The 27957-nt window shown below is 45.7% G+C and overlaps 3 protein-coding genes, 1 non-coding gene and 1 pseudogene across 6 annotated transcripts in view; 4 read left to right on the forward strand and 1 right to left on the reverse strand.

The window, feature by feature from the left end:
- The window catches only part of UPF3B (UPF3B regulator of nonsense mediated mRNA decay), a 15964-nt gene extending 13869 nt beyond the window's left edge, over positions 1-2095 (forward strand). For 2 of the 3 annotated variants that reach the window (XM_072816115.1, XM_072816117.1), the window contains one exon: positions 1071-2095. In XM_072816115.1, coding sequence (XP_072672216.1) covers positions 1071-1220 — 150 coding nt within the window. In that variant the 3' untranslated portion in view covers positions 1221-2095. The remainder of the gene's footprint in view (positions 1-1070) is intronic. The other variant, XM_072816116.1, reaches the window with a different exon arrangement.
- Positions 1-21824, reverse strand: part of LOC140628437 (uncharacterized) — a 23664-nt gene extending 1840 nt beyond the window's left edge. Inside the window, exons 1-7 of the mRNA XM_072817799.1 lie at positions 21752-21824; positions 21211-21700; positions 20982-21014; positions 14323-14424; positions 13016-13056; positions 11701-11769; positions 9830-10121 (exon numbers count right to left, since the gene is read on the reverse strand). Of these exons, the coding sequence (XP_072673900.1) occupies positions 10072-10121; positions 11701-11769; positions 13016-13056; positions 14323-14424; positions 20982-21014; positions 21211-21700; positions 21752-21824 (858 nt within the window). The 3' untranslated portion in view covers positions 9830-10071. The remainder of the gene's footprint in view (positions 1-9829; positions 10122-11700; positions 11770-13015; positions 13057-14322; positions 14425-20981; positions 21015-21210; positions 21701-21751) is intronic.
- On the forward strand, positions 16677-17072 carry LOC140627797 (protein BEX2-like; annotated as a pseudogene).
- RPL39 (ribosomal protein L39) lies at positions 21476-26026 on the forward strand. Its single transcript, XM_072816137.1, has 3 exons — positions 21476-21825; positions 23715-23818; positions 25772-26026. The coding sequence occupies exons 1-3, from the start codon at positions 21823-21825 to the stop codon at positions 25818-25820; spliced, it is 156 nt and encodes a 51-aa protein (XP_072672238.1). The 5' UTR covers positions 21476-21822; the 3' UTR covers positions 25821-26026.
- On the forward strand, positions 25143-25274 carry LOC140628939 (small nucleolar RNA SNORA69). Its single transcript, XR_012026853.1, has one exon. It is a non-coding gene; the product is annotated as a small nucleolar RNA SNORA69 (small nucleolar RNA).
- Positions 26027-27957: the final 1931 nt, after the last annotated feature.

Raw genomic sequence — 27957 nt, forward strand, 5'->3', positions numbered from 1 at the left:
CCATCTATTATAAAAAATTCTTAGCCCAAAATTCAGTTTATACAGGAAGGGCAAGAGAAATACTTGATCCTCTCCCTTTATGTACCAGCATTCAGAGTAATGAGTTGGTGTCCCAGCAACATCTAGGTAATCAGTGAGTTTGGTTTTGTCTATAATAATTTGTGGATTTAGAAATATTTGGTGTTCCAATTTATCATCAGTTATTGTCCTTGTTGGTGTTTACATTGTCCCATCTTTGCACAGTGGGAGCCCTATCATCCATTTCTTTAAATGCTATGCAGAAATCCTACCTGTTTCAACATTTCATCTTATAAAAATAGTGAAATATTTTGCCGGAATTATTCAGTTGTGAATAATGCTTTAAGGCTAACTTCCATACACCAGGGAGAAGGGTAAGGAAGGCTCAACACAATTTTTTGTTGTTCTAAAAAGGGCTATACATCTAAGTTTTCCAGGATCATAATGTCATAAACCACATACGTTATTTGAACTCAGAGGTATGTGATGACTTTATTGAGACTTATTTAGGAATTTGAGATCTAAAATGCCACCTAAAGAGTCTCAAGGTAGGGTGTTGTTATATGTGAATTAAGAAATAATCATGTTTGTGGCAAGTTGCATGGAGTCTGAGCTCATAATTTCAGGGAGGTCTCCACGTAAGACTTTGCATTCTTTATTACTGTTTTACTCCTAAAATTTTTCTTATGTGGTAGTGAATATTAAAGTCCATTTACTTATGGGGAAGAGAGACAGGTAATGGCTGAGGTTTCTAAGTAAAGGAAATTCAAGCTAATTTAGTTCATCTTGAGATGGTTAAGAAAATTAGATTTATTGCAGACGTACCCTAGGCATATAAAATAATACTTACAAAATGGTTGCTTTTATGTGGAGATGGGGGAAAGGACATAAGCAGAGGCAAATTAACCATCAACACTGTCAAGTACTGTGCCCTCACATTTTTGATCTTGTAGTTGTTCTTGGTATATATCAATATATAACTTATGACTCTGAAAATCCCCTGTAAATGTTTAGAAGCCATGTTGTAACATTAACATTTAATTTTATTTCAGGATCGCCCAGCAATGCAGCTTTACCAACCAGGAGCTCGAAGCCGAAATCGACTCTGTCCACCTGATGACAGCACCAAGTCTGGAGATTCAGCAATAGAAAAAAAGCAGGAAAGTGGTATTAGCCATAGAAAAGAAGGAGGAGAGGAGTGATAAGTCCAAAAGGCCTTAGATGTCCTGACTGTCTAGGCAGCCAAAGAGCATGTATTAAGCAATCCAGAAGTGCCTTCAGGGCAAAGGAGTAGAGAGAGAGAAAGGATCGCTGTGCTGGTGGGGTACACTGCAGAGGAGTATGTTTTTTGTTTTCTGTTTTTTGTTTTTTTGCATCAAAGCAGGAACCTGATCGCAGGTTTGGGTTGGAAGTTCAATTTCATTTTTTTATGCAGTTCCTACAAATTAATTTTAAAGTGTCAGGCAAAGATGAGGGAGAGGACATGCATTGCAATTTGCAGGCGGGAAAGGTCAGGTGAGGACTTAATTAGGTATGACACGAGGAGGGGGAAAAAAGACAGCTGGTTCTAAAAGCAAGGTTTTGTTAAATCCTGGATTGAATTTTAATTTGAGTGGAACAGAGTCACTGTGAAGTCTTGTTCAGATCTAGTTACATTCATTGTTGGTGATAACTGTTGACTTTGTGTAGTGTAGATGCAAAAGCATGTAATTGTAGTACAAGGACAGTGAAGGATATAACATATTCGCCTGTGCAAAAATTTAAATAGTCATGTCGTGTCTATATCCTACGTCCTGAAGTTTTAGGATTAGTTTTAGTTTTTTGTTTGCTTACATGAGCTTAGCATAAAGAATATTTTTAAACATCTCCTTTGGCCTTTAGCAGTTTTTATATTAATAAGTAAAATTTAACCCGTTTGGTTCTTGACAATCCAGTCTTTGTTTTAATCTTAGGTCTCGTGATCTGAGTGCATACCCTCTCCAGGAAGGAAACTGTACCAATATTTGTTCCTGTCAAATAGCGACTTTTAGTCCTGGCTTGTTTTGCATTGATGTCAATAAATATCAACATCACTCAAGTATGAAGCTAAGTGTATTTATTAGCTTTACTAAATAGCTATTCATTTTGAGAAATTAAACTTTTGATACTGAATTAATCTCTTGGGTATTTTGAAATGGGATGAAGGATACTCATTTCTGCCTTCATTAGCCTTATGCTTTTATTTTGCCCACCAAGAAGATCAAATCATGGTTCACTACTCTTGTTCCATGAGAACCAAAACGTTTGGACAACATCCTTGGGCTGCTTAAATGTTCATTCTGCCAGCTGCTTCTAATGTGGTGTCAGTCTGCCTTTACTGAGTAAGTCACTGCTTTAGTTTTACTTGGCCTTTAGGAACCAGTATCCCAAGAGGCAGGTAAAGAGGAAGAGCCATCAGAGATGACTGAAAGAGAATAGTCCTCAACTGGGAGAGACTACTAAAGTACAGAAAGGGAAACTTTCAAAGAGAATGGCTAGCAGTGGTCTTTGCTGCAGAGAGGTTAGAGAAGTGAAGAGATATGTCCACTGGGCTTAGCAGTACTGAATTGCTCAGGCAAAAACCAGTTACGGTAAGGGGAGAGTGGCAGGTAGGAAATGGGGATGGGGCAGCCAGATAAACAGACCTTGAAGCTCAGAGAAGAGATCTGGGCTGGAGATAACAGATTTGGAATTCATCTATTTTTAGGTGATCATTGACGCCATGGGTTTAGATTTGGTCACCTAGGGAGAGAGTGTGAAGAAAGAACAAGGAGACCTAGGGCCCAGCCTTGAACAACTCTAAGGTTACAGGTAAGGAAAAGTACCCACAGACTGAAAAAGAGTAGCCAGAGAGTAGGTGGAAAACCAGAAGACCCCGGTATTCCCTGACCCAAGAGAAAAGACTGAAGAAGGTAAGGAAAGTGGCCATTAGGGTTGGATGCTGCTGGCAGGTCAAGTGTGATGCCTGAAAAAAGGGTATGGATTTCAGTGTATTAGAAATCACTGATGATCTGGAATTATAGGGAACAGATGCCAGACCAGGTTGAAAATAAAAACAACACAGAAATTTAGCAGTGAAAAAATGGAGATAGGTAAATAGTGTTGACGAAAGTTTTTTTTTTTTAATTTTTATCTTTTTAAGTTTTTTTTTAAGATTTTTAAGTTATTTATTCATGAGAGACACAGAGAGAGAGAGAGAGACGGAGAGAGAGAGAGACACAGGCAGAGGGAGAAGCAGGCTCCATGCAGGGAGCCTGACGTGGGACTCAATCCCGGGTCTCCAGGATCAGACCCTGGGCTGAAGGCGGCGCTAAACTGCTGAGCCACCTGGGCTACCCCAAGATTTTTATTTATTCATGAGAGACAGAGAGAGAGGCAGAGACACAGGCAGAGGGAGAAGCAGGCTCCATGCAGGGAGCCCGATGTGGGACTCAATCCCGGGACTCCAGGATCATGCCCTGAGCCAAAGGCAGACGCTTAACCGCTGAGCCACCCAGGATCCTGATGAAAGATTAAGTATGAGAAATACTAAAGCATGTTTGGAAGCCAAAAGGAAAGTTCTGAGAAAGAGGAGAAAGACCCAGGGGAAGCGATCATCAGTAGAGTAGGGTTCCTGAGAAGGCAGGTGCAAACGGGGCAGTACATGGGTAGAGGTAGCCTGTGGAGAAGTGACGCTCCACAGCCATCAGTCTTGAGCTGGCATCACTGCCTCCCTCCCCAGCCTGGAACCTGCTGCCAGGCCTCTTGAGGCTGTTCTCACATCAGCACTCCATTCATTCTACTTGCCTTGCCAGTCCCACTTGGTAAACCACACTTCCCTACGCCCCTTATGTTTTTTTTTTTTATTTACATATTCATTTTAGCAAACATTTACTAATCACTGTGTGCCAGGCCCTGGGGGTCAAGGACCTAAGTCCTTGTCTTTGAGAAACCAGTAGTGGGAAGAAACAGCTAGGAATAACCAGAGCACAGTACACCATGTGAGGAGGGCTATGATGGTATGGCCTGGTGTGGAAATCTCCTGCCCCTAAAATGCTGAAGTGTTGCTGGAGAAAACCCTACACCAGATCAACTGGTGAAACCATAGGAGGGCCCTCCCACCCACTGAGCAATTTTAAAAATCCATCTTGACTTCCTTCTCCATAGTGCTGCCTTGCTTTTCCTAGTTGGCTCCCCTTGCTCTCATGTCAGGAGTAAGGGGGTGAGCACCACTTTGTCATACTCATAATTTCATGTTTTACTGAAAACAAACTGCTGTAAACAACCGAAAAGTAAGCATTCATTCTGTTTTTGCCTACTTGAGACAAAAGTTTGATTTGTTTGGAAATAACGACGGGATGGAGACGGCTGGGATGTTGGTTATCTGAACAATCACTAAGCACCTTCTCGTGCTGGCACTGAGACTATGGTAGTGAACAGGGCCCCTGCCCTGGTGATACTCAGCCATGTAGAGTTTGCTCCTCTGGTCCACAGAGTGGTGCTAAGGGAAGTAGACAGGAAAAATTCAAGGGGTGAGGGCAGTGGGAATAGGTAACTTCAGGGCGGTGACAGACAGATGGCTTTCAGCATTCATGCCTTCAAAATCAGGAACTGCACCACCATTCCATAGCAGGCATATATAAGGTAGTCCTGAGGCAGTAGTTTAACTCTGAATTTATTTGACACAGAGAGAGCAAGCACAGGCAGTGGGAGAGGGAGAAGCAGACTCCCTGCTGAGCAGGTAGTCCAATGTGGGGCTCGGGCCCAGGACCCCAGGATGACGACCTGAGCCGAAGGCAGACGCTTAACCAACAGAGGCCCCCAGGCACCCCTTAACTCTGATTTTAAATGAAGATCTAACTGTAGTATTCACAGATGCTACCTTTAATTACATAGGAGAAAGGTTAATAAGGGTTTTGTAGTCTTTTTTTTTAATTTTTAAAAAATTTTTATTTATTTATGATAGTCACAGAGAGAGAGAGAGAGAGAGAGAGAGAGAGGCAGAGACATAGGCAGAGGGAGAAGCAGGCTCCATGCAGAGGAAGAAGCAGGCTCCATGCACCGGGAGCGTGATGTGGGATTCAATCCCGGGTCTCCAGGATCGCGCCCTGGGCCAAAGGCAGGCGCCAAACCGCTGCGCCACCCAGGGATCCCGGGTTTTGTAGTCTTTTGTCGGTATATAGAAACTATGTTTTATGTTTTTATGGGGCCTGCCCTGAATTTTGTTTATAATCTCTAGGGCTGTATTCTATACCACAGAAATCTATTATGACCACTTACGTCATTATTAAGGAAGGCAAGCTTCTACTGTGGAGACATGGGTAAATACATAATTGTTCATTACTACTGTAATATATGGTATATTAGCTATATTTCCAGACTTTAAGGTTCTCTTCCATATCTCTGGCCCTGACCACCCCCCTAATCTCAGATGCAGCTGCCTACTAGACATCTGTATCCAAATGACCTGCAAGTATGTCTGGTCCCAACTGAACTCAGGTTCCTCCCCATCTTGTTTTGTTGAGGATGTCAACTTCCTATCCACTCAGCACTGAGGGTCATACTTGAGCCCATACTCACTCCTACAGCCAATCGGTGTATTGTTTGTCTGATTCCTCTCCATCCCTTCACTGCCCTTGTTCAGGTTACCATCATTCATTCATTCACTGTTTTTTGAAACCACACCATGTGCCATTTATGTTCTAGATTTTGGAGTTACATCGGTGAACAAAACACAAAATTCCTGCTTTTGTGGAGCTTACATTCAAGTGGAGAAAATAAGTAAAACAAGTAAAATAAGCATTGTTAGAAAGTGACAGGTATGAAGTACCTGGCTGGCTCAGGTGGTACAGCATGCGACTCTTGATCTTGGGGTTGTCAGTTTGAGCCCCATGTTGGGTGTGGAGATGCCTTAAAAAAAGGGGACAGGTGCTTGAGAGAAATAATAAATCAGGGAAAGGAAATAATGATGCTCATGGTTGGGGGTTGAAAGGCCTAAATGAGAAGGTGACTTTGGAGTAAAGACTTGAGAAAGAAATGAGGGAACTAGCTACATGGGTATCTGGGGGTATAAGTCTCCAAAGGAAGAAGTATGTGAAAAGGCCCTGGGGTAGCAGTGTGCCTGGCCTGTTTAGGAATGGCAAAGAGACCATAATGGCTGGAGTAGAGTGAGCAAGGGGCAGGGCAGCCTAAAGGGATGGAGTAAAGTCAGAGAGCTAACAGGCAAGACCCTTTGGTTCATAGTTAGGACTTGGGCTTTTCTTCCCAGTGATATGGAACCACCGCAAAGTTTTGAGCAGAGGTGTGTGATATATTCTGACCTAATATTTTATTTTTTAAGATTTTATTAATTTATTTGACACAGAACAAGCACAAGCAGGGGGAGCAGCAGAGGGAGAGGGAGAAGCAGACTTCCCACTGAGCAGGGAGCCTGACTCGGCTCGATTGATCCCAGGACCCTGAGATCATGACCTGAGCTGAAGGCAGATACTTAACCAACTGAGCCAGCCAGGCACCCCTAATCTGACTTAATATTTTATTTTTTTTAAAGATTTTATTTATTTATTCATGAGAGACAGAGAGAGAGGCAGAGACACAGGCAGAGGGAGAAGCAGGCTCCATGCAGGAAGCCCAATGTGGGACTCGATCCCGGGACTCCAGGATCACGCCCTGGGCCAAAGGCAGGCGCTAAACCGCTGAGCCACCTAGGGATCCCCCTGACTTAATATTTTAAAATAAAAGGATCACATTGGCTGCTGTGTTGAAAACAGACCAAAGCAGGGGAAAGAAGGAGAAAGAGAGGCTAAGCTATTGCAGTAATTTAGTTGGGAAATGATGGTCACCTGGACCAGGATGGTAGCAGTGAAAGTAGTCAGAAGTGATCACATTTTGTAGGTAGAGCCCACACAATTTGCTGACTGACCAGATGTCCCCGGGGTGTGAGAGAGTGAAAGATTATTTAAGCAACTGGAAAGATGAAGAAAGGATTCAGATGGGGAAAACTGCAAGAAAAATGGTGTGTGTGTGTGTGTGTGTGTGTGTGTGTGTGTTTGGTGGTGCAGGGGGCTATCAGGAGCTCAGTTTTGGACATGTGAGGCCATGAGATTGAGATCACGGGAGTAAGTATAGATTGAAGGGAAGAGATTTATGGTCTGAGGTCCAGAGCACTTAAGCATTTAGACACGAGATTAAGAACCAGAAAAAGTTTCTGAAGGAGTAGAGAGAGGAAGAAAACCAAGCAAGAGTACTGTCCTGGAAGCCAAGTGAAGAAAGTATTTCAAGAAGTCAACTAAGACCAACGTTGCTGATAGTTCAAATAAGATCCTATCAGAGAAACGAATTTAGGATTTAGCAATAGAGAGGTCACTGGTCATCTTCATCTTTTGGTTTGAGTACTAGGTAAAAACCTGATTGGAGTGGGTTCCTGAGAGGATGGGCACCCACGAAGATGGCTATAATTTTTTTTTTCAAAAGAAAATAACAAACATTAGCAGAAGTGGGAAATTGTAACCCTCATACATCACTGGAGGGAATGTAAAATGGTGGAAGGCAGTCTGGTAGTTATTTAAAAGGTTAAACATTGGGATGCCTGGGTGGCTCAATGGTTGAGTGTTTGCCTTCGACTCAGGGCATGATCCCGGGGTCCCGGGATTGAGTGCCACATCGGGCTCCTTGCATGGAGCCTGCTTCTCCTGTCTCTGCCTCTCTCTCTGTCTCTCATGACTTAAATGAGACTAAATAAAATCTTTTTTTAAAAAAGGTTAAACATTATAAGTTATCATATGACCCAACAATTCCACTTCTAAGTATATACCTCAAATCACCAAAAACAGGTACTTAAACAGGTAACTGCATGCCAGTGTTTCCAGCATTGTTCACTACAGCCAAAAAATGGAAGTCACATGTTCATCAACTAATAAACAATTCTACATATTGTAGAATATTGTTCAGCTGTAAAAAGGGATGAAATACTGACATTTGCTACAACATGAAAGAACCCTGAAAACATTATGCTAAGTGAAAAAAGCCAGACACAAATGGCCACACAATGAAATGAAATGTCCCAAGTCTAAATTCACAGAGAGAAAGTGTATTAGTGGTTGCCTAAGGCTGAGGGCGGCGAAGGGGAATGGAGGGTGACTGTTAACAGGTACAGGTTTCTTTTAAGGGTAACAAGGTATTCTGGAATTAGACAGTGGGGATGGTTGCACAGCCTTGTGAACATACTAAAAAAATAAAAAGCACTGCATTGTACACTCTAAAGTGGGGACTTATATGTGAATGAGATCTCAAAAAAATAAATGGGATGAGAGTGATTTAGAAGGGTAGCTATAGACAAATCTTCCCCAGCTTTGTTTTAAAGGGAGGAATGGAAAGAGCAATAGTGGGAAAGGGGACTGAGGTAAAGGGCAGGTTTTTAAGATGGGAGAAAGGACCACTTGTGTATTCATAATGTGGATGGGAACAATCCCATGAGAGGTGGGGACAGAATGGGAGGAACTGACAGGGCAAGGTTCTCAAATAGGTGACAGGGGTTAAGACAGAGGGCACAGCAAGCAGGAAGGCTGGCTGTAGCATGGACACTTCATCTGTGGGAAGGGGACAAAGGCAGAGGCGTTGGGAGTTGGGACGTGGTAGGGGAGTTATGCAAGTTCTCCCATGATTGCTTACTGGTGCCTCACCGACAGAGGAAGGACTGCAGGTCTGAGGACAGAAGAAAGGCTTGGAACTGTCATCCAAGCCACTGGCTGGCAAACTGTGGACCACACCTGGCCACTGCCTACCTGTGGACAGCCCACCGGCTAAGAATGCCTCTGTATTTTTACATGGTTGAAAACAAAATCAAAAGACTTGTGTGTGGGATGCCTGGGTGGCTCAGTGGTTAAGTGCCTGCCTTCAGCCCAGGGCGTGATCCCAGGGTCCTGGGATCGAGTCCTGCATCAGGATCCCTGTGGGGAGCCTGCTTCTCCCTCTACCTGTGTCTCTGCCTCTCTATGTTTCTAACGAATAAATACATAAAATCTTTTTTAAAAAAATACTTGTTTGTAACACCCACAAATTCTATGAAATTCCAAATTCAGCCTCTGTAACTAACTGTTAATGGAACGTGGCCACACCCCTTCATTTATGTATTGTCTGGCTGCAACAGCACAGTGGAACAGTCACCGTTGATGTAGGTTGCCTGCAAAGCCTAAAATATTTACCATTCGGAATTTGCCAGCCTCTGGCCTAAGCCCTTGTTACTCAGAGTGTGGGTCCATAGCCCAGAGCACACATGTCACCCGGGAAGTTGTCACAAATGCAGAATCAGCATCTGTAGTCTGCCAAGGTCCCCAGGTGACTTATGTGTGCATTAAGCCTCAAGAAGCACTGCTCTAGGAGAATGGGGGTGGGGCTAGATGAAAGAGATGTGGGGCCAGTGCTGGGGGACCTGGGGAGGTGAGCTGCAAGGAGAGCAAGAACGGGTTAATGCCAAGGTCAGAGCTATGGCTTTGGGATTGATGCAGTGTGGGGAGGACAAGATTGCTGGAGGAGGGGAGGCCGAGGGGTTGGAAGCAAATGCATGGATATTACACTCATCAAGAACTACGACAGCAGTGGTCAAGAGAGTGCCAGGAGCTAAGTCGGCAAGGAGTGGGAGGGAGAGACTCAGGGACCACTATGTGACTGCAACAAAGGAGAACGTGATGGCTTCGGGGCTGTGGCACTGGCCCCCCATGGGTCTCTTCATGTCCACTCCGGCCTCCACCCCCATCTGGTCTCCACACAGCTGCCCAGAGGATCTCTCTAGAATACTTCCATAATTGACACTTACCCTTCCAAAGCTTGCAGTAGCTCGAGTTTGCCTCAGCAGTCATTTTGAAACCACACAGAGGAACCTTCTTGGCGGGGCAGAAGGGCTCCAGGGGTTCCTCAAGCAGTGTCCAGGCCAAGCAATGAAGATGTAAACTGCCCTGAGGAGCCTGTTCTTGTAATTTGGCTATCTGATGTAGTCCACTTCATTCATTCATTCTTCAAATGCTTACTGAGCACCTCCTGTGAGGCACTAGTCTAGGCTCAGAGAAGATAGCAGTGAACAAAACACAAGACCTCACAGGATTTACACTCTAGGGAGGGAGTCGGACAGGAAAGAAAGAAAACATATGCTAGTCAGATATGTTCTACGGAGAGAAACAAAGCAGGAGTAGGGAGTGCTGAGTACGGGGGCAGGGGTTGCCATTGTAGATGGATAAGGTCGTTAGGCTTTCTACTGGGAAGGCAACATGTAAATAAAGACTTAAAAGAGACTGATGGAAGAAATTTCCAGGCAGAGGGCACAGAGAATGCAGAGGCCCTGACATGGGATCCTAACTGACCAGCATGGCTGAAGCAGAGTGAATTGAAGGCAAGAGCAGTTGAAGTCAGAGGTAGGGATGGAAGGGTCTGATGGTGTATGCCCCTTGTAGGTCACTGTAAGGACTGGGATTTTTCCCCAGAGTGAGATGATGAGCCATCAGAGCTACTTTAGCAGATGAGGGACACAATGTGACAGGTTAACAGAATCACTCTGGGGATCCCTGGGTGGCGCAGCGGTTTGGCGCCTGCCTTTGGCCCGGGGCGCGATCCTGGAGACCCGGGATCGAGTCCCACATTGGGCTCCCGGTGCATGGAGCCTGCTTCTCCCTCTGCCTGTGTCTCTGCCTCTCTCTCTCTCTCTCTGTGTGTGTGTGACTATCATAAATAAATAAGTAAATAAAATTAAAAAAAGAATCTATAAAAAAAAAAAAAAAACAGAATCACTCTGGCTGCTGTTCTGAGAAGAGACTGGAAGGGGTAAGCGTCAAAAGAAGGGAAAAGAGGGGCACCTGGGTGGCTCATTTTGTTAAGCATCTGCCTTCCACTCAGGTCATGATCCCAGGGTCCTGGGATCAAGCCCTGCATTGGACTCCCTCCTCAGCAGGGAGTCTGCTTCTCCCTCTCCCTAGATGTAGGAGAAAGAGAAGAGTCAAGGGTGGATTTCTATGTAAAATGGCTTTTAAAAACACAGAATTAGGGCAGCCCCAGTGGCCTAGCGGTTTAGCACCTGCCTTCAGCCCAGGGCGTGATCCTGAGGCCCCAGGATCGAGTCCCACATCGGGCTCCCTGCATGAAGCCTGGTTCTCCCTCTGCCTGTGTCTTTGCCTCTCTCTCTCTCTGTCTCTCATGAATAAATAAATAAATTTTTTTTAAAAAACACAGAATTATTCTGCTAAAGAAGTTGCAGATTGTCAGCCTCCAGGATAAAGCTCAGATCCCTGGGCCTATACTGGGAGGCCTAGGATACCTGCCCTGGGGCTCTGCACCTTTGCAAATACAGAGTTTCCTCTTCAAGGAAAGACATCCCTCACTCCCCTTCTCTGCCCCTTCCTATTCCTTCATCAGGATTTCCCTCAAGCAGCCACATCTCTGAAGACCTTTCCCACCCTGACCTTCTCCTGCCCAGGCTGGGGAGGGGGCTGCTCTCCCAGCGTCCCATGTGTCCCTCTTAGCACATGGGCCACACCATGCTGCAAATGACAGTATGGTCGATCCAGCTATTGCACATAGTAAGGGCTTTCGACTTTTTGAATGAATGCATGTACCAATTCCACATCTTTTCCCCTTCCTCCAGATGCCTTTACTCCCTGCAGAAGGCTGGTGAGCCTAATTTCCTGTACTCCAACCCACCTGCCATGCGCCACTTCGATCTCCTTCCATCCACTTCACAGGCTCTCTCTTGTATGTACCAGGCTGCTTCTGTCAAAGGAGGGCAGGGGTGGGGGGCTATTCAAACAAATATATGAATATCTGAAATGACATGAAAACGAAAATATTCAAGGGGAACCTGGGTGGCTCAGTTGGTTGAGCGTCCGACTCTTGGTTCCAGCTCAGGTCATGATTCAAGGTCATGGGATCGAGCTCCAGGTTGGGCTCTGTACTCAGTGTGGAGTCTGCTTGAGATTGTCTCCCTTTCTCTCCTTCTGCCCTTCCTCCACTGACGCATGTACATGTGTGTGCTCTCTCTCAAATAAATATATTTTTTAAAAAAGAAAATATACAGATATTTTCCAAAAAAACAATGAAAGGAGGAATCAGCAACTAAGAAAAATTACCTATGGGGTAAAATAGCCAATGGGGTGGTGGGGGCAGACTGGGATAGCACAAAGCCCTCTGTAAATTGTTTCATTTACACTTTTGTCTGTAGACTCATGTCGATGTGTTTTTAACTTGACACTGAAATAGAACACACACACAGAAAAGTGCACAAACCCAAAGTGTACAGCTAGATGAATTTTCACAAAGTGAACACACCCACCAAAACAGCACCCAGATGGAGAAACTGAGTATGACCAGCGCCCCCTGCCCCCAAGGATAACCACTATCCCGACTTCTCATGGCACAGAATCCATTCTCCTGGTTTGGGTCTTTATGAAAATGGAATCATATAGTATGCATGCTTTTGTCTGGCTTCCTTTGTACCACATTCCTGTGGATGTTTATGAGATCAAGCATGCCTCTGTGCATAGTTGTAGTTTATTCATTTTCATTGCTGGATAGGAACAGTTTGCAAATGTTTTAGTCTTCAGATTCCTCTATGCTTAAAAATCATTGAGGACCCTGAAGGACCTCTGTTTGTGTGGATTATGTGTACTGATATATACTGTTTTAGGAATTAAAATAAGAATATTTAAAACACACAAGCACACATTCTATTGTCTGTCTGAGCAAAGAAGTCATTCTAAGTCATGCAGCTGCAGCCTCTTGAAAACTCCACAGTACACTCATGAAAGCATGAGAGCAAAAGAAGCAAGGGACTGCTTTGTATTATTATAAAAACAGTTTGGACCTCGTGGACCCTCTGAAAGGGTCTTAATGACCACCTCCTAGACTTCCGAGGATCACACTTTGGTAAATAGGCAATGTATCTGCTTACCTGGTGATAGGACAGCTTCCTGTGTGGGGCTATTGCAAATAACTCTGCTGCAAGCAATTTAGTACATACCTTTGGATGCACATTTGTTCATCTTCCTGTAGGAAAAACACCTAAAAAAAATGTAGGGTGATATAGGATGCAACCATGGAAAATACTGACATAATTTTTTTTTCTGACATAATTTAAAAACTAAATGTACAGAAAACATCCTCCCTTCACGTCTTTCTTCTTCCCTCCCAACTGCAGGAAATGACTGTCGTCCTTTTCAAGGGAAGCTCCTCTCCCAATGCCCTTCAGCCTGCCCCCATGTGTCCTCCAAGCCCTTGCTGTGATTCACTATACTTGCATTTCCATGCATCTTTAACCTCTCTCCTTCCCTTCTTCTCCATGATCGACCCAAAACAACCTAGGGGTGCCTGGGTGGCTCAGCTGGTTAAATGTCTACCTTGGGCTCAGGTCATGATCCCGGGGTCCTGGGATCAAGCCCCGCATTGGGGAGTCTGCTACTCCTTCTGCCTCTGCCCCTCCCCCTGCTCATGCTTTCTGTCTCTCCCACTCTCAAATAAAATCTTAAAAAAAAAAAAAAAAAAGCCCAGCCAACTCTTGAGCTCACCGCCCTCTCATGGCCCTTCTTTACCTCCTTCCCCGCACTCAAACATACTAAAAGCATCTCCTCTCCTCAAGCCCTGCCCCAGCTCACCAACCACTCTCCCCTTTTCTCCACGTTCCTCATCTCCATCTACACCGCCCAACTTCCATGGGCACCAAGGAGCACCCGATGGCAAATCCTGGAGCCTTTTCACAACCCTTGTCCCTTGTGACACCTGTGGGACCCAGCTCTGTTGGATTCTGGTCCCTGTAATTTGCCTCCCCTGGCTCCAGCCAACCAAAGGTACTGCACGTTGGCTCCTGTGGCATGCGGCTCCTTCTGGCTGGAATGCCCTCCTCCCCATCTCCCCCGGTCCTGCTCCCACCTGTATTAGTCTACCAGGGCTGCCATAACAAAATGCCAGACTGGGTGGCTCAAATGACAAATTTCTCACAGTTCTGGAGGCTAGGAGTCCACACCAAGCCATCAGCGGGTTTGGTTTCTCCTGAGGCTTCTCTAACTGGCTTGCAGGTGCCCGGCCAGCTTCCGTCGTGTTCTCACTTGGTCTTTGAGCATCCCTGGTGTCTCCCTGTGTATCCTAATCTCTTCTGATAAGGACACCAGTCAGACTGAATTAGGGCCTACACTAGTAGCAAGCCTCATTTTAACTCGATCACCTCTGTTAAGGCCCTACCTCCAAATAGTCACATTCTGAGTAACTGGGGGCTAGGGCTTCAACATATCAATTTTAGGGGAACACAGTTCAGCCCATACCACCACCACTCACCTTCTAAGGCCGAATTCAAATGCCGCCTCCACTCCGTCGCTGGCAATCAGCACGCCTTCAACATTCTTATAATAGCTTATTGGGTTCCTCGCACCATCTACCCTGTGACAAATCAAGGGAATGAAAGCTGTTGTTTGCTGAGCTGGATGGCTATTATGTGCCAGGTATATATCAACACAGGCTTACTATGCGCTGACCATGCCTGACCAGTCTCTCTGAATTAAGTAATATTATTAATCCCCACTTTACATTAGAGAAAACTGAAGCACAGACAGGCTAAGTTATGTATCCAAGGCCATATGACTAGTATGTTGCACTGGTGGTACTCAAACTCCCATAGTCCTGGCTTCAGAGTCAGTCAGCACTATGTTTATTGCCCTTTTCAGTTCAACAGATACCCAGGCCTACAATGTGTCAGGCTTGGTTCTTGGTGCTAGGGGTACGAGAGCAAACAAATCCAAGGGGGAAAAAGAAACCCAACCCTGCCCTCGTGGAGGCTTGTGGTAATCGTACATACAGTTCTCTATTTTACTGTGGTGGCAGTTCCATGAAGTTATACCATGGAATAAAACTATATAGAACTCTACACATACACACACACAAAGTTACATATATGATAAAACTGTATAGAATTACCCCCCCACACACACACACACACACAGACAAGTGCATATATAACTGGTGAAATCTGAGTGAGTGCTTTGGATCGTTCCAACATTAATTTCCTGGTTTTGATATTGTATGTTTGTGATGCAGGATGCTAATGCCAGAGAAGGCTGAGTGAAGGGTGCACAGGACCTCTGTAGATTTTTGTGAGTTCTTATGAATCCCCGATTACTTCAACATAAAAAGGTAAAAAAATGTCTCTGCCTTAATTGTGCTTCATCCAAATGTGGAATTAGATGATCAATAAATGATATGACATGATGGAGGGTGATAAGTATTATCGAGAAAAGCAGGGAAAGGGATCCCTGGGTGGCGCAGCGGTTTGGCGCCTGCCTTTGGCCCAGGGCGCGATCCTGGAGACCTGGGATTGAATCCCACGGTGCATGGAGCCTGCTTCTCCCTCTGCCTGTGTCTCTGCCTCTCTCTCTCTCTCTCTCTCTCTGTGTAACTGTCATAAATAAATTAAAAAATTAAAAAAATTAAAAAAAAAAGAAAAACAGGGAAAGGGGCTACACACTGTTTGGGGGGATGGTCTCTCTTAAATGGAGACACCTGACCCTTGACTTGCAGGAGGTGAGGAGACCAGCCACGGGCTACCTAGGGAAATGGAGTCTCCGGCAGAGAGAGCACCTAGTATTAAGGCTGTGGAGAGAACTGTGTCTGGTATAAGGAAGAGCAAGGGGATCAGTGAGGCTTTAGCCAAGTAAGTGAGAGGTAGAGAGCAGATTGGGTCAGAGAAGTAAGGTAATCCATTCAAGTGGGTAGAGCCTTTTAGGCCACTGCAAATTCCTGTATTCTCTTTCATTAGGAGAGGAACGGGGAGCCACTGGAGAGTGCTGAGCAGAGGAGTGACATGATCTGCCTTAGGTTTTGAAAGGTCACTCCAGCTGCTATGGAGAAGCTATAACAGAAGCAGGAAGACCAGTGAGGAATCTTAAAATAATCTAGGTGAGAGAAGGTGGCTCGGACCAGGGTAGAGTTGGTAGGTCCTCAGATTCTGGATAAATTTCAAGATTCTGGATAAGTCAAGCTGACCAGATCTGATGATAAACCAGGTGCAGGATATAAAAGAGAAGACTGGAAGATAAATTTTGGCCCAAGTCACAGAAAGAATGGAGGTGTCATTTGTTGTAATGGGGAGGACTTTGAGTGGCCCATTTGGGGGCGGGGATCAGGAGTTCTGTTTGGGACATACTGAGTTTAAGGAATCTATTAGACATTCAAGTGGGTGTTGGGAAGGTAGTAGGAGTTCCAGGAGGGGTCCAAGCTGGAGATATATGTTTGGGTGTCATCAACCAAGAGAGTATTTAGATCCATGATATTGGATGAAATCGCCAAAGGAGGGAGTGTATATAGAAAAGAGAAGAGGTTCACAACTGAACCTTGGGGCTCTCCAAAGTTAAAAAGGAATTGAGATAAGGAAGAATCAGCAAAAGGAACTCACAGTGGATAGCGTGCAACGTAGAAGGAAAACCTGGTAGGATGAAGAGCACCCTATCAAGCTGTGAGAGTTAAAAAAAAGATGATTTACCCTTCTCGGTACCTGCTCCTGGTGGCCCTGAGGGGTCCCAGGCCAAAGAGTAGGAGGTGGAGGGGGAGCTGGTATGCTGGTCTAAGTGGCACAGAGATGCACTCCTGGCAAGAGCTGGGAGCAAGAGGAGGATCCCACGAGGATAGGCCCAGGACCAATGGCATCCAAAGAGGAACAAACAGTGAAAAATCTCAACGTGAAAAATGCAAACCAGGAAAACAAAAGGATGAAAAGGAGCAAGCTGCCAATAAAGAAGAGCCCCTGCCCCCCCCTCCTTTGCAAGCTAGTGAATACTGTGGGCCCAGAGTAAATCCCAGGCGGTTCCGTGTTAAGCAGCCCAACCTGCAGTATAGGTGGGCCCCGATTCGGAGGCCTGGAGAGCCGCAATGATGAGAGAAGAGAATATGGGAAGGATTGGGAAGAAGGGGAGACAGCTGAGGAAAAAGCTGATGGGGACAGGGAGAGGGGGAAGCAATTCAGTCACAGTCTGTGGGTGGTTAGTGCTGACCCTCCTCACCAGGACCATTATGATGAAGTTTGCTTTATGTCTTGAATCCTGACATTTTCCCTGAAATTAATAGGAAGGCACACCTGCTTCCTAAACTTACATGTTCTCAATGCACTTTTGTTGTAATCCTTTTGTTACACATCTCCTGTGGGTCTCCTATTACCAGCTTTTTTATGATTTTATTTGTTTATTTGAGAGAGAGGAGGGAGAGACAAAGATCATGCGAGCATAGAAGGAGCAAAGGGAGAGGGAGAAGCAGACTCTGCTGAGCAGAAGCCTGATGTGGGCTGGATCCCAGGGCCCTGGGATCATGAGCTAAGCTGAAGGCAGACACTTAACTGACTGAGCCACCCAGGCACCCATATTTCCAGCTTCTAATTGAATGTTGTATTTTGACCCAATCTGTAAGATTCTGTTAGCAGGGAAGTTTTACCTTATTGCATGGCAAGATGCTCATTATATATTGTGAAGTTAATAAAGCAGTTTAAAACAGCAAAAAAGAGGGATCCCTGGGTGGCGCAGCGGTTTGGCGCCTGCCTTTGGCCCAAGGCGTGATCCTGGAGACCCGGGATCGAATCCCACGTCGGGCTCCCGGTGCATGGAGCCTGCTTCTCCCTCTGCCTGTGTCTCTGGCTCTCTCTCTTTCTCTCTGTATGACTATCATAAATAAATAAAAAATTAAAAAAAAAAACAGCAAAAAAGAATTTGGGGGAGTGCACCTGGGTGGCTCAGTCAATTAAGCATCTGCCTTTGGCTCAGGGTTCTGGGAATTGAGTCCCACATCAGGCTCCCTGCTCAGTGGGGACTCTGCTTCTCCCTCCTCCTTTGCCCCCCTCCACTTGCACTCTCTCTCTCTCTCAGATGAATAAATAAAATCTTTTAAAAAAGAAAAAGAAAAAAAGATGATTAAGGGGCACCTGGGTGGCTCAGTCAGTTAAGTGTTTGCCTTCAGCTCAGGTCATGATCTCAGAGTCCTAGGGTCCCCTCTTGTCAAGCTCCCTGCCCACCCCCCCTCCAACTTGTGCTCCCTCTCATTCTCTCTCTCAAATAAATAAATAAAATCTTTTTTTAAAAAAAGGATGATGGGCAGCCCGGGTGGCTCAGCAGTTTAGCACCGCCTTCAGACCAGGGCCTGATCCTAGAGACCTGGGTCTGAGTCCCACGTTGCGCTCCCTGCATAGAGGCTGCTTCTCCCTCTGCCTGTGTCTCTGCCTCTCTCTCTCTCTCTGTCTCTCATGAAAAAATAAATAAAATCTTTAAAAATAAAAAATAAATTAAAAAGGATGGTTTAGGGGATCCCTGGGTGGCTCAGCGGTTTAGCGCCTGCCTTTGGCCCAGGGCGCAATCCTGGAGTCCCGGAATCGAGTCCCACATCAGGCTCCCGGCATGGAGCCTGCTTCTCCCTCCTCCTGTCTCTGTCTCTGTCTCTGCCTCTCTCTCTCTCTCTCCTCTCTCTGTTTATCATAAATAAATAAATCTTTAAAAAAAAAAGGATGATTTACATAAGCTCTTAGCATAGGGACGCCTGGGTGGTTCAGTGGTTAAGCATCTGCCTTCGGTTCAGGTTGTGATCCCAGGGTCCTGGGATCAAGTCCCACATCAGGCTCCCTGCAGGGAGCTTGCTTCTCCCTCTGCCTCTGTCTCTGCCTCTCTCTGTGTCTCTCATGAATAAATAAATAAAATCTTAAAAAAAAAACCTCCTAGCACAGTGTTATTTCCACCCTAAATCTGAGGTAAATGGTAGCTATAATGATGAAGATGATGATCATTTACCAACTAAAGGCTTACTTGCTGCTCTTTTGGGCCACCAAAAAGAAAATACTGGCTCTCAAATAAACAGTAAAAATTGAGATTTAGAAGTCTGAGGTCTCGGGATGCCTGGGTGGCTCAGTCAGTTATGTATCTGCCTTTGGCTCAAGTCATGATCCCAGAGTCCAGAGTTCAAGGATCAAGAGCCGACCGCATCAGGCTCCCTGCTCAGTGGGGAGTCTGTTTCTCCCTCTGCCCCTTACCCTGCTCTTACTCCAGCTCTCTCTCTCTCTCTCTCAAATAAATAAAAAATCTAAAGAAAAATTTTTAAAAAGAAGTCCAAGGTCTCACTTTAATTAAATGTAAATTTATCTGGATGATAGTCTGAATTTAAAAACTGGATGTGATTGGGGCACCTGGGTGGCTCAGTCAGTAAATGTCTGTCTTTGGCTCAGGTCATGATCCTAGGGCCCTGGGATCGAGCCCCTCACCGCCTCCCTGCTCTGCGGGCAGTCTGCTTCTCCCTCCCCCTAATCTTGGGCATGCTCTTACTCTTTCTCTATTTCTCTCTCTCTCTCCCCATCTCAAATAAATAAATAAAATCTTAAAAAGAACCAGATGGGATTAAAGTAACTAAACTTTTGCTGTTAAAAAAATGGTTATTATATTGGGCTCAAGGTTCCTATTGTTTGTGTATTTCCTCTCCAGACCTAAGGCACCAGCATCCAGTTGCTCAAGACAGAAACCTAGAAACCTGGAGCAGGACCAGCAGCTCTGTTCAGCGCGTGCCGCAGCACCCACACCTAAGAAACACACGCGGTGAAGGAAATGCCTCTGGATCTTCGGGTTAACATTTCCCGGAGTGCACTGAACTTTCCTTGTTCTGGGATCTTCTATACAAAAAAAAAGAAACCTAGAAACCAAGTCCTGTTAATGTCATAATCATCTCTTGATCTTATTTCTTCTTATTCAACATCCTGGGGACTACTTTACTTTGGGCAATCATTTCTTTTTCTTTCTTTCTTCTTTCTTTTTTTCTTTTCTTTTTTCTTTTCTTTTCTTTTTCAGGATTTTATTTTTAAGTAATCTCTACACCCAACGTAGGGCTCGAACTCACAACATTGAGATCAAGAGTCACATGCTCTACCCACTGAGCCAGCTAGGTGCCCCATGGGCCATCATTTCTCACCCGGACTATTTCCAAAGTCTCCTACTAAATTGTTTGTTCTACCATCTGTCTCTATACTCCAATTGAGAGGTTCCCAACCATTTTTGTTGCATGGAATCCTCTGGCAGTCTGACGAAGTTTATTTTCAGAATGTTTTTAAACGCATAAAACAAAGTACATAGGATTACAAAGAAAACCAATGCAGTGGAATATAGTTATCAAAATATTTTCTAAAAGAAATGTGTGCTACAATAACATACAGGCTTAACACAGTTCTACTTATGGGTCTAATAACTATAGTTGACCTTTGACAACGCAGTGGTTAGAGGAGTCAACCTTGCACAGTGGAAAATCTGCATGTCACTTCTGACTCCCCCAAAATTTAATAGCCTACTGCTGACCAGAGCCTTACAGATAACATAAACAGTCACGTATCCTATATATTATACATATTATATACTATGTCCTTGCAACAAAGTAAGCTAGAGAAAAGGTCATTAAAAAAATCATAAGGGGGTGCCTGATCATGCCCTGCGATGGGTTCTACACTGCTTAAGATTGTCTTTCTCCTTCTCCCTCTGCACATTCCCAGCCCCCGCCCCCTCTCTCTCTCAAGAAGAAGAAGAAAGGAAAAGAAAATTATAAGGAAGGGAAAATACATATAGTACTGTATTACTGTATTAATCGAAAAAAATCCACCTATAAGTGGATCCAATGCAGTTCAAATCCATGTTGCTCAAGGGTCAACTGTACTATAATTTCAAAAAAGCGATGAGTGTATAAATGATATTTTAAGACGTCTCCATCAACTGCAGTGTGATATGAAACCATCTTTGATTTCTACTGGTGACCAAGTCATAGGTACTGTTAATGCCACCCACTACAGTTTGCTGCCTGTCTGTAAAGAAAGAAAGCGCTACATTTCAGACAGTTTGATAAAAACGAAGTTGTGATGCCCCCCCCACACCATCCAAGTTCATGTATCCTGTGAATTCTATACATGGACTGTTTGTGGACCCCAGGTTAAAAACCCTTACCTTAATCTACTGGTGCAAAACTGCCTGAGGTGACTGCAAAGATACATAGAGGTTTTTGTTTTTCAATGTGGAGAAGCAAAACACGAAAACGGGGATCATTAACATCCGAAACGTATGCCAACAATTCCTATACATTTTGTAAAGCGGGCTAAGAGCCCGGGACCCCTAGTAGCTGGGGGAAAGGTTGTCCCGAACTTTCTCAGCTCTGGCCTAGGCTTACCGGACCCACCTAATGCAGCCCCCGCCGCCCTCTCCTGCTTCCTCCATCATCACCATCCCTTCCCGTCCAGCGGCCCAGCCAGGTGGAAACCACTTCAAGAGGTCGAGATACGGCCGAGATGGGTGCCGCAGGCCCAACCCGGCGGAGGGCAGCCCTCGCAGCCCTCGCAGCCCTCCCGCCAGCCCAGGGGCCAGCCCAGGACCGAAGTCCCTTGCACTCGGACGTGACGTCTCCGGGCCCTCCCTTGAGCGAAGCCCGCCCACCCCGCTCACTCGGCCTTCGGAAGGGTTACCCTCGGGCACTACCGCGGGCCGTGCGCCACGCCCACAAGGCACAAGGCGCGGTGCCCTTAGCACACTTGACGGGCTCCCGAGGAACCCACTTACGGAAGTGGTGCTAAGCGAATTCCGTTGCGCTCGGAGCAGCGCGCTCGGCCAGTTCCCACCGGAGCCCGCGCGGGCGTGCCGGGGGCGGGAGGCCGCGGGGAGCCGCCGGGGGCCTACGGCGTGCACACGCCTAAGCTCCGCCCTTGGCGACGTCTTCTAAATACGTGCTTCCGCCCGTCTCCTCCTCTCTCCTTTCCGCCGCCATCCTGGTTGCGTGTGGTTGACTGTGATCGCCATGGTAAGTTCATCCGTTACCATCCGCTCGGGGCCGGCTTGCCGAGAGCCGAGATCTCCAGAGCTCGCCGGTGCCGCCCGCTGCGTCGAGGTGCGCGGGCCTCCTTGAGGCTCCCTGCAGAGCGGCTCGAGTTTGGCCTCCGCTCCGCTTCCCGGAAAGCTCGCAGGCTCGAGTCGAGGCGGGCTGCGCTGGCGATGCGAGGTCCGGAGCGTGGTGCTTTGTGCGCCCGGCCGCCGCCCAGGCTAGCACGGGTTTCCACTGCCCTTTGTCCCCCCCCCTTTTAAGATTTTATTTATTCACAAGACACAGAGAGAGAGAGAGAGGCGGAGACAGGCAGAGGGAGAAGCAGGCCCCACGCCGGGAGCCTGATGTGGGACTCGATCCTGGGTCTCCGGGATCACGCCCTGGGCTGAAGGCGGCGCTAAACCGCTGAGCCACCCAGGGATCCCACCCTTTGCCCTTTTGGAGCGAACTGTGATTCTGGGGCAGGAAGAGAAGCCGGGGAGCTTCACTCCAAAAATCGTGGCCTGACAGTGTGGTGCGCACCACACGTACCGGGCATCGAGAAGGGAACGAGGTCTGCTGGTTTTCGGAAATTGTTTTAAGTTGGCGGCCAGGAGCATACCATGTTATGAGCTTACAGGACTTTCTGGCCTTTGTTCAGCGACTTCTGCGTCTTCCCGTGGAAGTACCTGGAAGGAGGGGTGCTGTAGTGTGCACCTGGGTGCCATTCGGACGTTCTTGGTAAATGCCAACTGCGGACAGTTAATGGTCGTGGGTTTTACCTGTGATCATTTCCAGAGAAATTAAAATTGCTGGATGCTTCTAGGTATGGAAAGGATGAGGGGTGCTTTCTTAGGTGACAGAACGTTTACAAGTCCCATCGTGAGCTGGGTGACAGGAGTGTAATCTCTACCTTCTTTGTAATGGGCCTCTATTATTATGCAAGGTGCAGGATGGATATTGGACCACATAGGCCAGACTTGAGACTACCACTCCTGCCATTTCCTGATTGCCCTGCAAACTGAGGAGGGAGAGCGTTGCGGTTGGACTTAGATGACCCAAGTTCTTAAAGCCAAAAAAAATGAAATGAGAAATTGGGAAATATTTAAAGTACAGAATTAATAGCAAAATGGTTAGTGGGGGGGCACCTGGGTGGCTCGGTTAGTTAAGCAGCCCACTCTTGATTTCAGCTGAGGTCATGATCTCAGGGTCCTGGGATCTAGCCCTGCATTTGGCTCCACCCTCAGCAAGCTGTCTGCTCTGCTGGTGGACTCTCCTGCACCACCCCACCACACACACACACACACACACGCTCGCGCAGGCGATCTCCGTGTCTCTAAAACACAACTTACATCTTTTCAAGAGATTGTCAGTGAGTTAGAATAGATGTATTGAATGTCGAGGACTTTGTGAAAATCTTAATTACTCTTGGAGTGATCCTTGACTATTCCTGTTTCACATAGTGCGTTGAAATTGACTTGGAAGTGCTAGATTGCTCTGGTTGACAAAAAGCTGTATTCTTTTGTGAAAACCAAGTTCCCCAGTCATTCCCAATGGTCCTCTGGGTCAAGGGTGACAGCAGGAAGACTGAAAGGTACCCTAGCCATGGAATATATGGATGACCTGGGTTTGAATCCCAGCTCTGCATTAATATTCTGATTTGGGGTAGGTTACTTACTTTCCTGACTCTTGGTGACTTTTTATTTGAACAGTGGGGGATTATGTCTCTAGAACTTGCCAGGAACAGAGCCAAGGGCGTGATGGGTTTAGCATTGAAAAGGTGGTTTTTTGGTATGGACGAAGCATTCAAATGTTTGTGGATTGAGGGCATTCTTGACTGAATCATTTGAGTAAGCTCTGCTCTCTAAATTGATTACGTTTCCTTCCAGTCTTCTCACAAGACTTTCAGAATCAAGCGATTCCTGGCCAAGAAACAAAAGCAGAATCGTCCTATTCCCCAGTGGATTCGGATGAAAACTGGTAATAAAATCAGGTAAGGACCCCCGCGACCACCTGCTTCTTCTGTGGTGGTTTTTTTTTTTTTTTAACGTGCTTCCTCAGTGTTTCTGGAAAGCAACCCACCCTGTAGCTAGGATTAGGGGCAGACACTCTAATAACATTTGTTAATTTCCTGTTGTCTTCAGTCTCTTGGGGGACCAGGTGGACCTTGAGACAGGTCTCAAAGGAAGAAAAATAAGCATCAAAAATTGGTGATAACTGGCTCAAGGGCTCACAACCAGTGACAGCCCTTGCATGTTAAACAGCTTTCAGAACTTGGGTTTGTTGGAAATGAAATATAGATTTTGTGGCTTTCCCAATTAAGTAAGTCCCGAAGACAACAAAGGAGGAGAAAGCAAATACTGTTACCAAAATTTTTGGTTGAAAAGCCTTTTTAAGCTGACACTAGAATGGGCCAGGGGAGTGGGTCCCTTTTGCAAGAGAAAGACTTGGAAGCTGAGGAGTGCAAGATCATGACGCCAGTATAGAACTCTGATTTGATTAAATTACAGATCTAAGTGATACTAGTTTACTGATGTGAAGACAAAGATGTGAATTGAGGGCCTGTTAATTCTTTTAGCCAGTTCAAAAGACATGTGAAAATCACCACACCCTGTAGCCCTATAGGCCAGTTAGTTGCTACCTTTAGTTTATTGTGTACTGAACACTGGCTTTTTTTTTTTAAGATTTTATTTATTCATAGACACAGAGAGGCAGAGACACAGACAGAGGGAGAAGCAGGCTCCATGCAGGGAGCCTGATGTGGGACTCGATCCCAGGTCTCCAGGATCACACCCTAGGCTGCAGGCGGCGCCAAACTGCTGCACCACCGGGGCTGCCCCAACACTGGCATTTATTAATAGGTGTGGGAGATGTCTCGGTATTAGAAATGCATCTAGGTTTTAAAACCTATGGTGTTGCCACCATACAATGCTAAGAAAAAGTATTGAGTCACTTGGAGAAGTGGTTCCTTTGGTAGCTTAGCCCTTCTATAAGCTTGGTGGATTTCTGTTGAGAGCATCAGACCATCCATAGTAAAGCCCCTTTTTAAATGTATTGAGGTGAACATTGGTTTCTCTGTCATATCCCCATCTGGTGGCGGGACCCGTCATTACAGGTTATTGTGCAGAATGAAATCATCTCATCTGTCTTGCAACCTTTTTTTTTTTTTAATATTTTATTTATTTATTCATGACAGACAGGGAGAAAAGCAGGGAACCTGACGCGGGACTCGATCCCGGGTCTCCAGGATCACAAAGGCAGTGCCAAACCGCTGAGCCTCCGGGGCCACTGTGCCTTGCAACTTTTAAAGTGTATTGAAAGCAGGTTGCAATTACAGTGCTTCATTTTGTGGAAGTACTGACATTACCCTGCTGAAAGAAAATGTGTGTCGATCATTTTTGATTTTGCCTTTATGAGGGTAAAATCATGACAGATTGATATGGACAATTCTGGCATGGCCTGAGCTCTGCAAATCACTTGTTTTGATATTGAAATGATTGGGAGTGTTCATCTATTGTAAAATTAATACGGGAGCTTTTGTGTGTGTGTGATCCATGATGTAGAAATGCTGCTTTTGATGAAGCTTGGAAGGGATGGTTTCAAAATAAATGTGTGTGGGTCTACCCAGGTATGCTGAATGAAAAGTAGGCAGGTATACTCTTGGGAGGGGAGAGAGCTTCCCCACTAGTCCAGTCTCAAGAACCAGTGTGTTTTCCTAGCTTGGAATCATTTTGAGAGGTTAAAATTTTGCTTTGACTAGTTCTTAAACACATTAGGAAATCACTTTTTAGTTTCCAAAGAGAGCTCCAAACCTGTTCAAGGAAGGAAAAAATGAGACCCTTTGCCTTTCAAGGATTTTATGGTACTTAAAAAACAAAGTTTGTGATTGAGGGCAGACAAATTGAGGTGAGATTGTCTTTGTAACCTGCAGTTTCTTTCTGTGCAGGTACAATTCCAAGAGGAGACACTGGAGAAGAACCAAACTGGGTCTGTGAGGAAGCATCGCACATCATGAAATAGCAAACATAATTGGCACACATATTTAAGCCACATGGAGATCACATGTTCCTATCTTATCAATATGGAAACATCCTTCCTACCTGGCCAATAGACATGTCTTATCAAGAGAATGATTTTCTCTGTTACTATGCCTCTATACCAGTAGGTTGGTTCAGTAATAAATGTGAGACCTTTCAGCTGAGCTGCTGTTGTGTCCTGATTTGTGAAGTACTGAATTGCCCCTCCTGTCAGATCTCACATAGCACCGTCTGATAGAACTTTCTGCAGTGATAGAAATGGCCCTTGACGACAAAGTATTTAGAGTGTGGCTAGGGGACGCCTGTGTGGCTCTGTCTGCTAAGCGTCTGCCTTTGGCTCAGGTCTTGACGGGGAGTCAGCGTGTCTCTCTCTGCTCCTCCCCCTGCTCATGTGCTTTCTCTCAAATAAAATCTTTTTTAAAAAAAATAAAGTGTGGCTAGTTTGAATAAAGAACCAATTTTCAAATTTTTAATTATAAAGCTCTGTGTGGCTAATGGCTCTTATATCTTATGATAATGGAAAGTGACTATATGTGTCATCCTCATACCTGTAAGTAGCATGTCGTTAAATAGCATCTTTATCTACTATTCCATAATGCCAGTTTTCAAGTAGGAAGTAGGAATCCTCTGAACCAGTGGTTATCAAATTGCCTGATTTTGTGCAGCCTGTGAGCTAAATTTCTGCATTATTAAATTGTTGAAAGAAATCAAAAGACTATTTTACACTTAATAGATTTAGATTTACAGGGTGATAATGTGCCAGGCACTGTTCTAGGTACTTGGGATTAGTTGGTGGATAGATAAATATCTGTTAGGCTAATAATAGGCCAATTCAGAAGCTAGAGCAAATGTCTGGAAAAGGGAAGGAAAAGTTCCTTATAATTACCTGTGGAATGAAGGTGAATCCAGTTTGGTGGCAACCCTATATCTAGTTTGTAAGGATCCTCTGCTGGATGTAGCAGAGGAAGCAAGTAGTAGGAGTGGTATGGTATGGGGGACCCTAACCTAGAACCCTACTAGGAGGCTCTGATGACTGTAGTTTGACTAAGGACCACTGAACTAACCAGCCTAGGAACCTGGGAGCTGCTGCTGTGTGGATAGCAGTAACTGTTACCCTGCTAAAATTGCTCTATAGGGCCAAAGTAGAGGGACCTGATCTAATTGGCAGTCGTGATGTTTTGGAGCATTAAAAATAGCCTCACTATTCAGAATAGGTTGGGACAAGGCAAAGGTGGCACTGGTGGCAGAGTGAGCTGCTCTCCCAACCCTAAATGAGTGGTGTTAGAAATGAAAAGGGGAAATGACGTGGACAGGAGGGTTGGTTATACATACCAGGTTACTTAGGAGCTGGGGAATAGGGTGCCAGTTCTGGCTCCATTGGCCCCACTCTAGCTCAGACAATCGCCCCATATTTGATTTCCCAGCTGTGAAGGACTAGGTCGGTGCTTCCTGAAGGGGGAAATAACGGGAGTTTTGAGACATTAAAGCCCCTTTTACAAACTACAAGAGGCGTCGCACTAGAGGTCAGTGTTTGGAGGACATGAGATTGACCCTGTGTTGATACTACCCACCCCTTACTGGCTGGCTGAGAAGCAGGCAGCAGCAGAAGTCGGAGTGCGTAAGGATTGCAGAGTTAGGATTCAAATCCTCTTCCTTTGCCAGCTGTAAGCCTTGGTGTCTTAAGGGATGTGAGGCTGGTGGGAGCTCCCTCAGAGGGCTGGGAGAATGAACTGTAATAGTACACAGCATTTGGTTTGGTACTTGACTAAGAAAAGAGGAATGGGGAGTGAGCAGAATTAAAGGTTGAGTGTGGATCCCTCCCCAGCAGATATGAGCGATGAGCTGGATAAAGCTAAAGTAAGAGAGTGGGGAGAGGCAGATGGCCAAGGTAGAGGTCAGGCCTAGCTGGCTCGGAGCTGGCTCCAGTGTCAGCCTCTGGATGGATGACAGTTCCCTTCCAATTCCAGAATTCTAAGTTGGAGTACATGAACCCCTCTAGGGCTTGGAAAGGAGGCATGGCAACATGACAGTGAAAATCCTGAACCAGTGGGTCGCCTGGGTGGCTTGGTGGTTGAGCATCTGCCTTTGGCTCAGG

The sequence above is a fragment of the Canis lupus genome, chromosome X (genome assembly GCF_048164855.1).
Source record: "Canis lupus baileyi chromosome X, mCanLup2.hap1, whole genome shotgun sequence".
NCBI classification, from domain to species: domain Eukaryota; kingdom Metazoa; phylum Chordata; class Mammalia; order Carnivora; family Canidae; genus Canis; species Canis lupus.

What these genes read in the sequence shown, in the direction of transcription:
- RPL39 (XM_072816137.1), top strand. An exon ending in AAAACTGGTAATAAAATCAG is followed by an intron (nt 23,819 to 25,771) that starts GTAAGGACCCCC and finishes CTTTCTGTGCAG; the next exon opens with GTACAATTCCAAGAGGAGAC.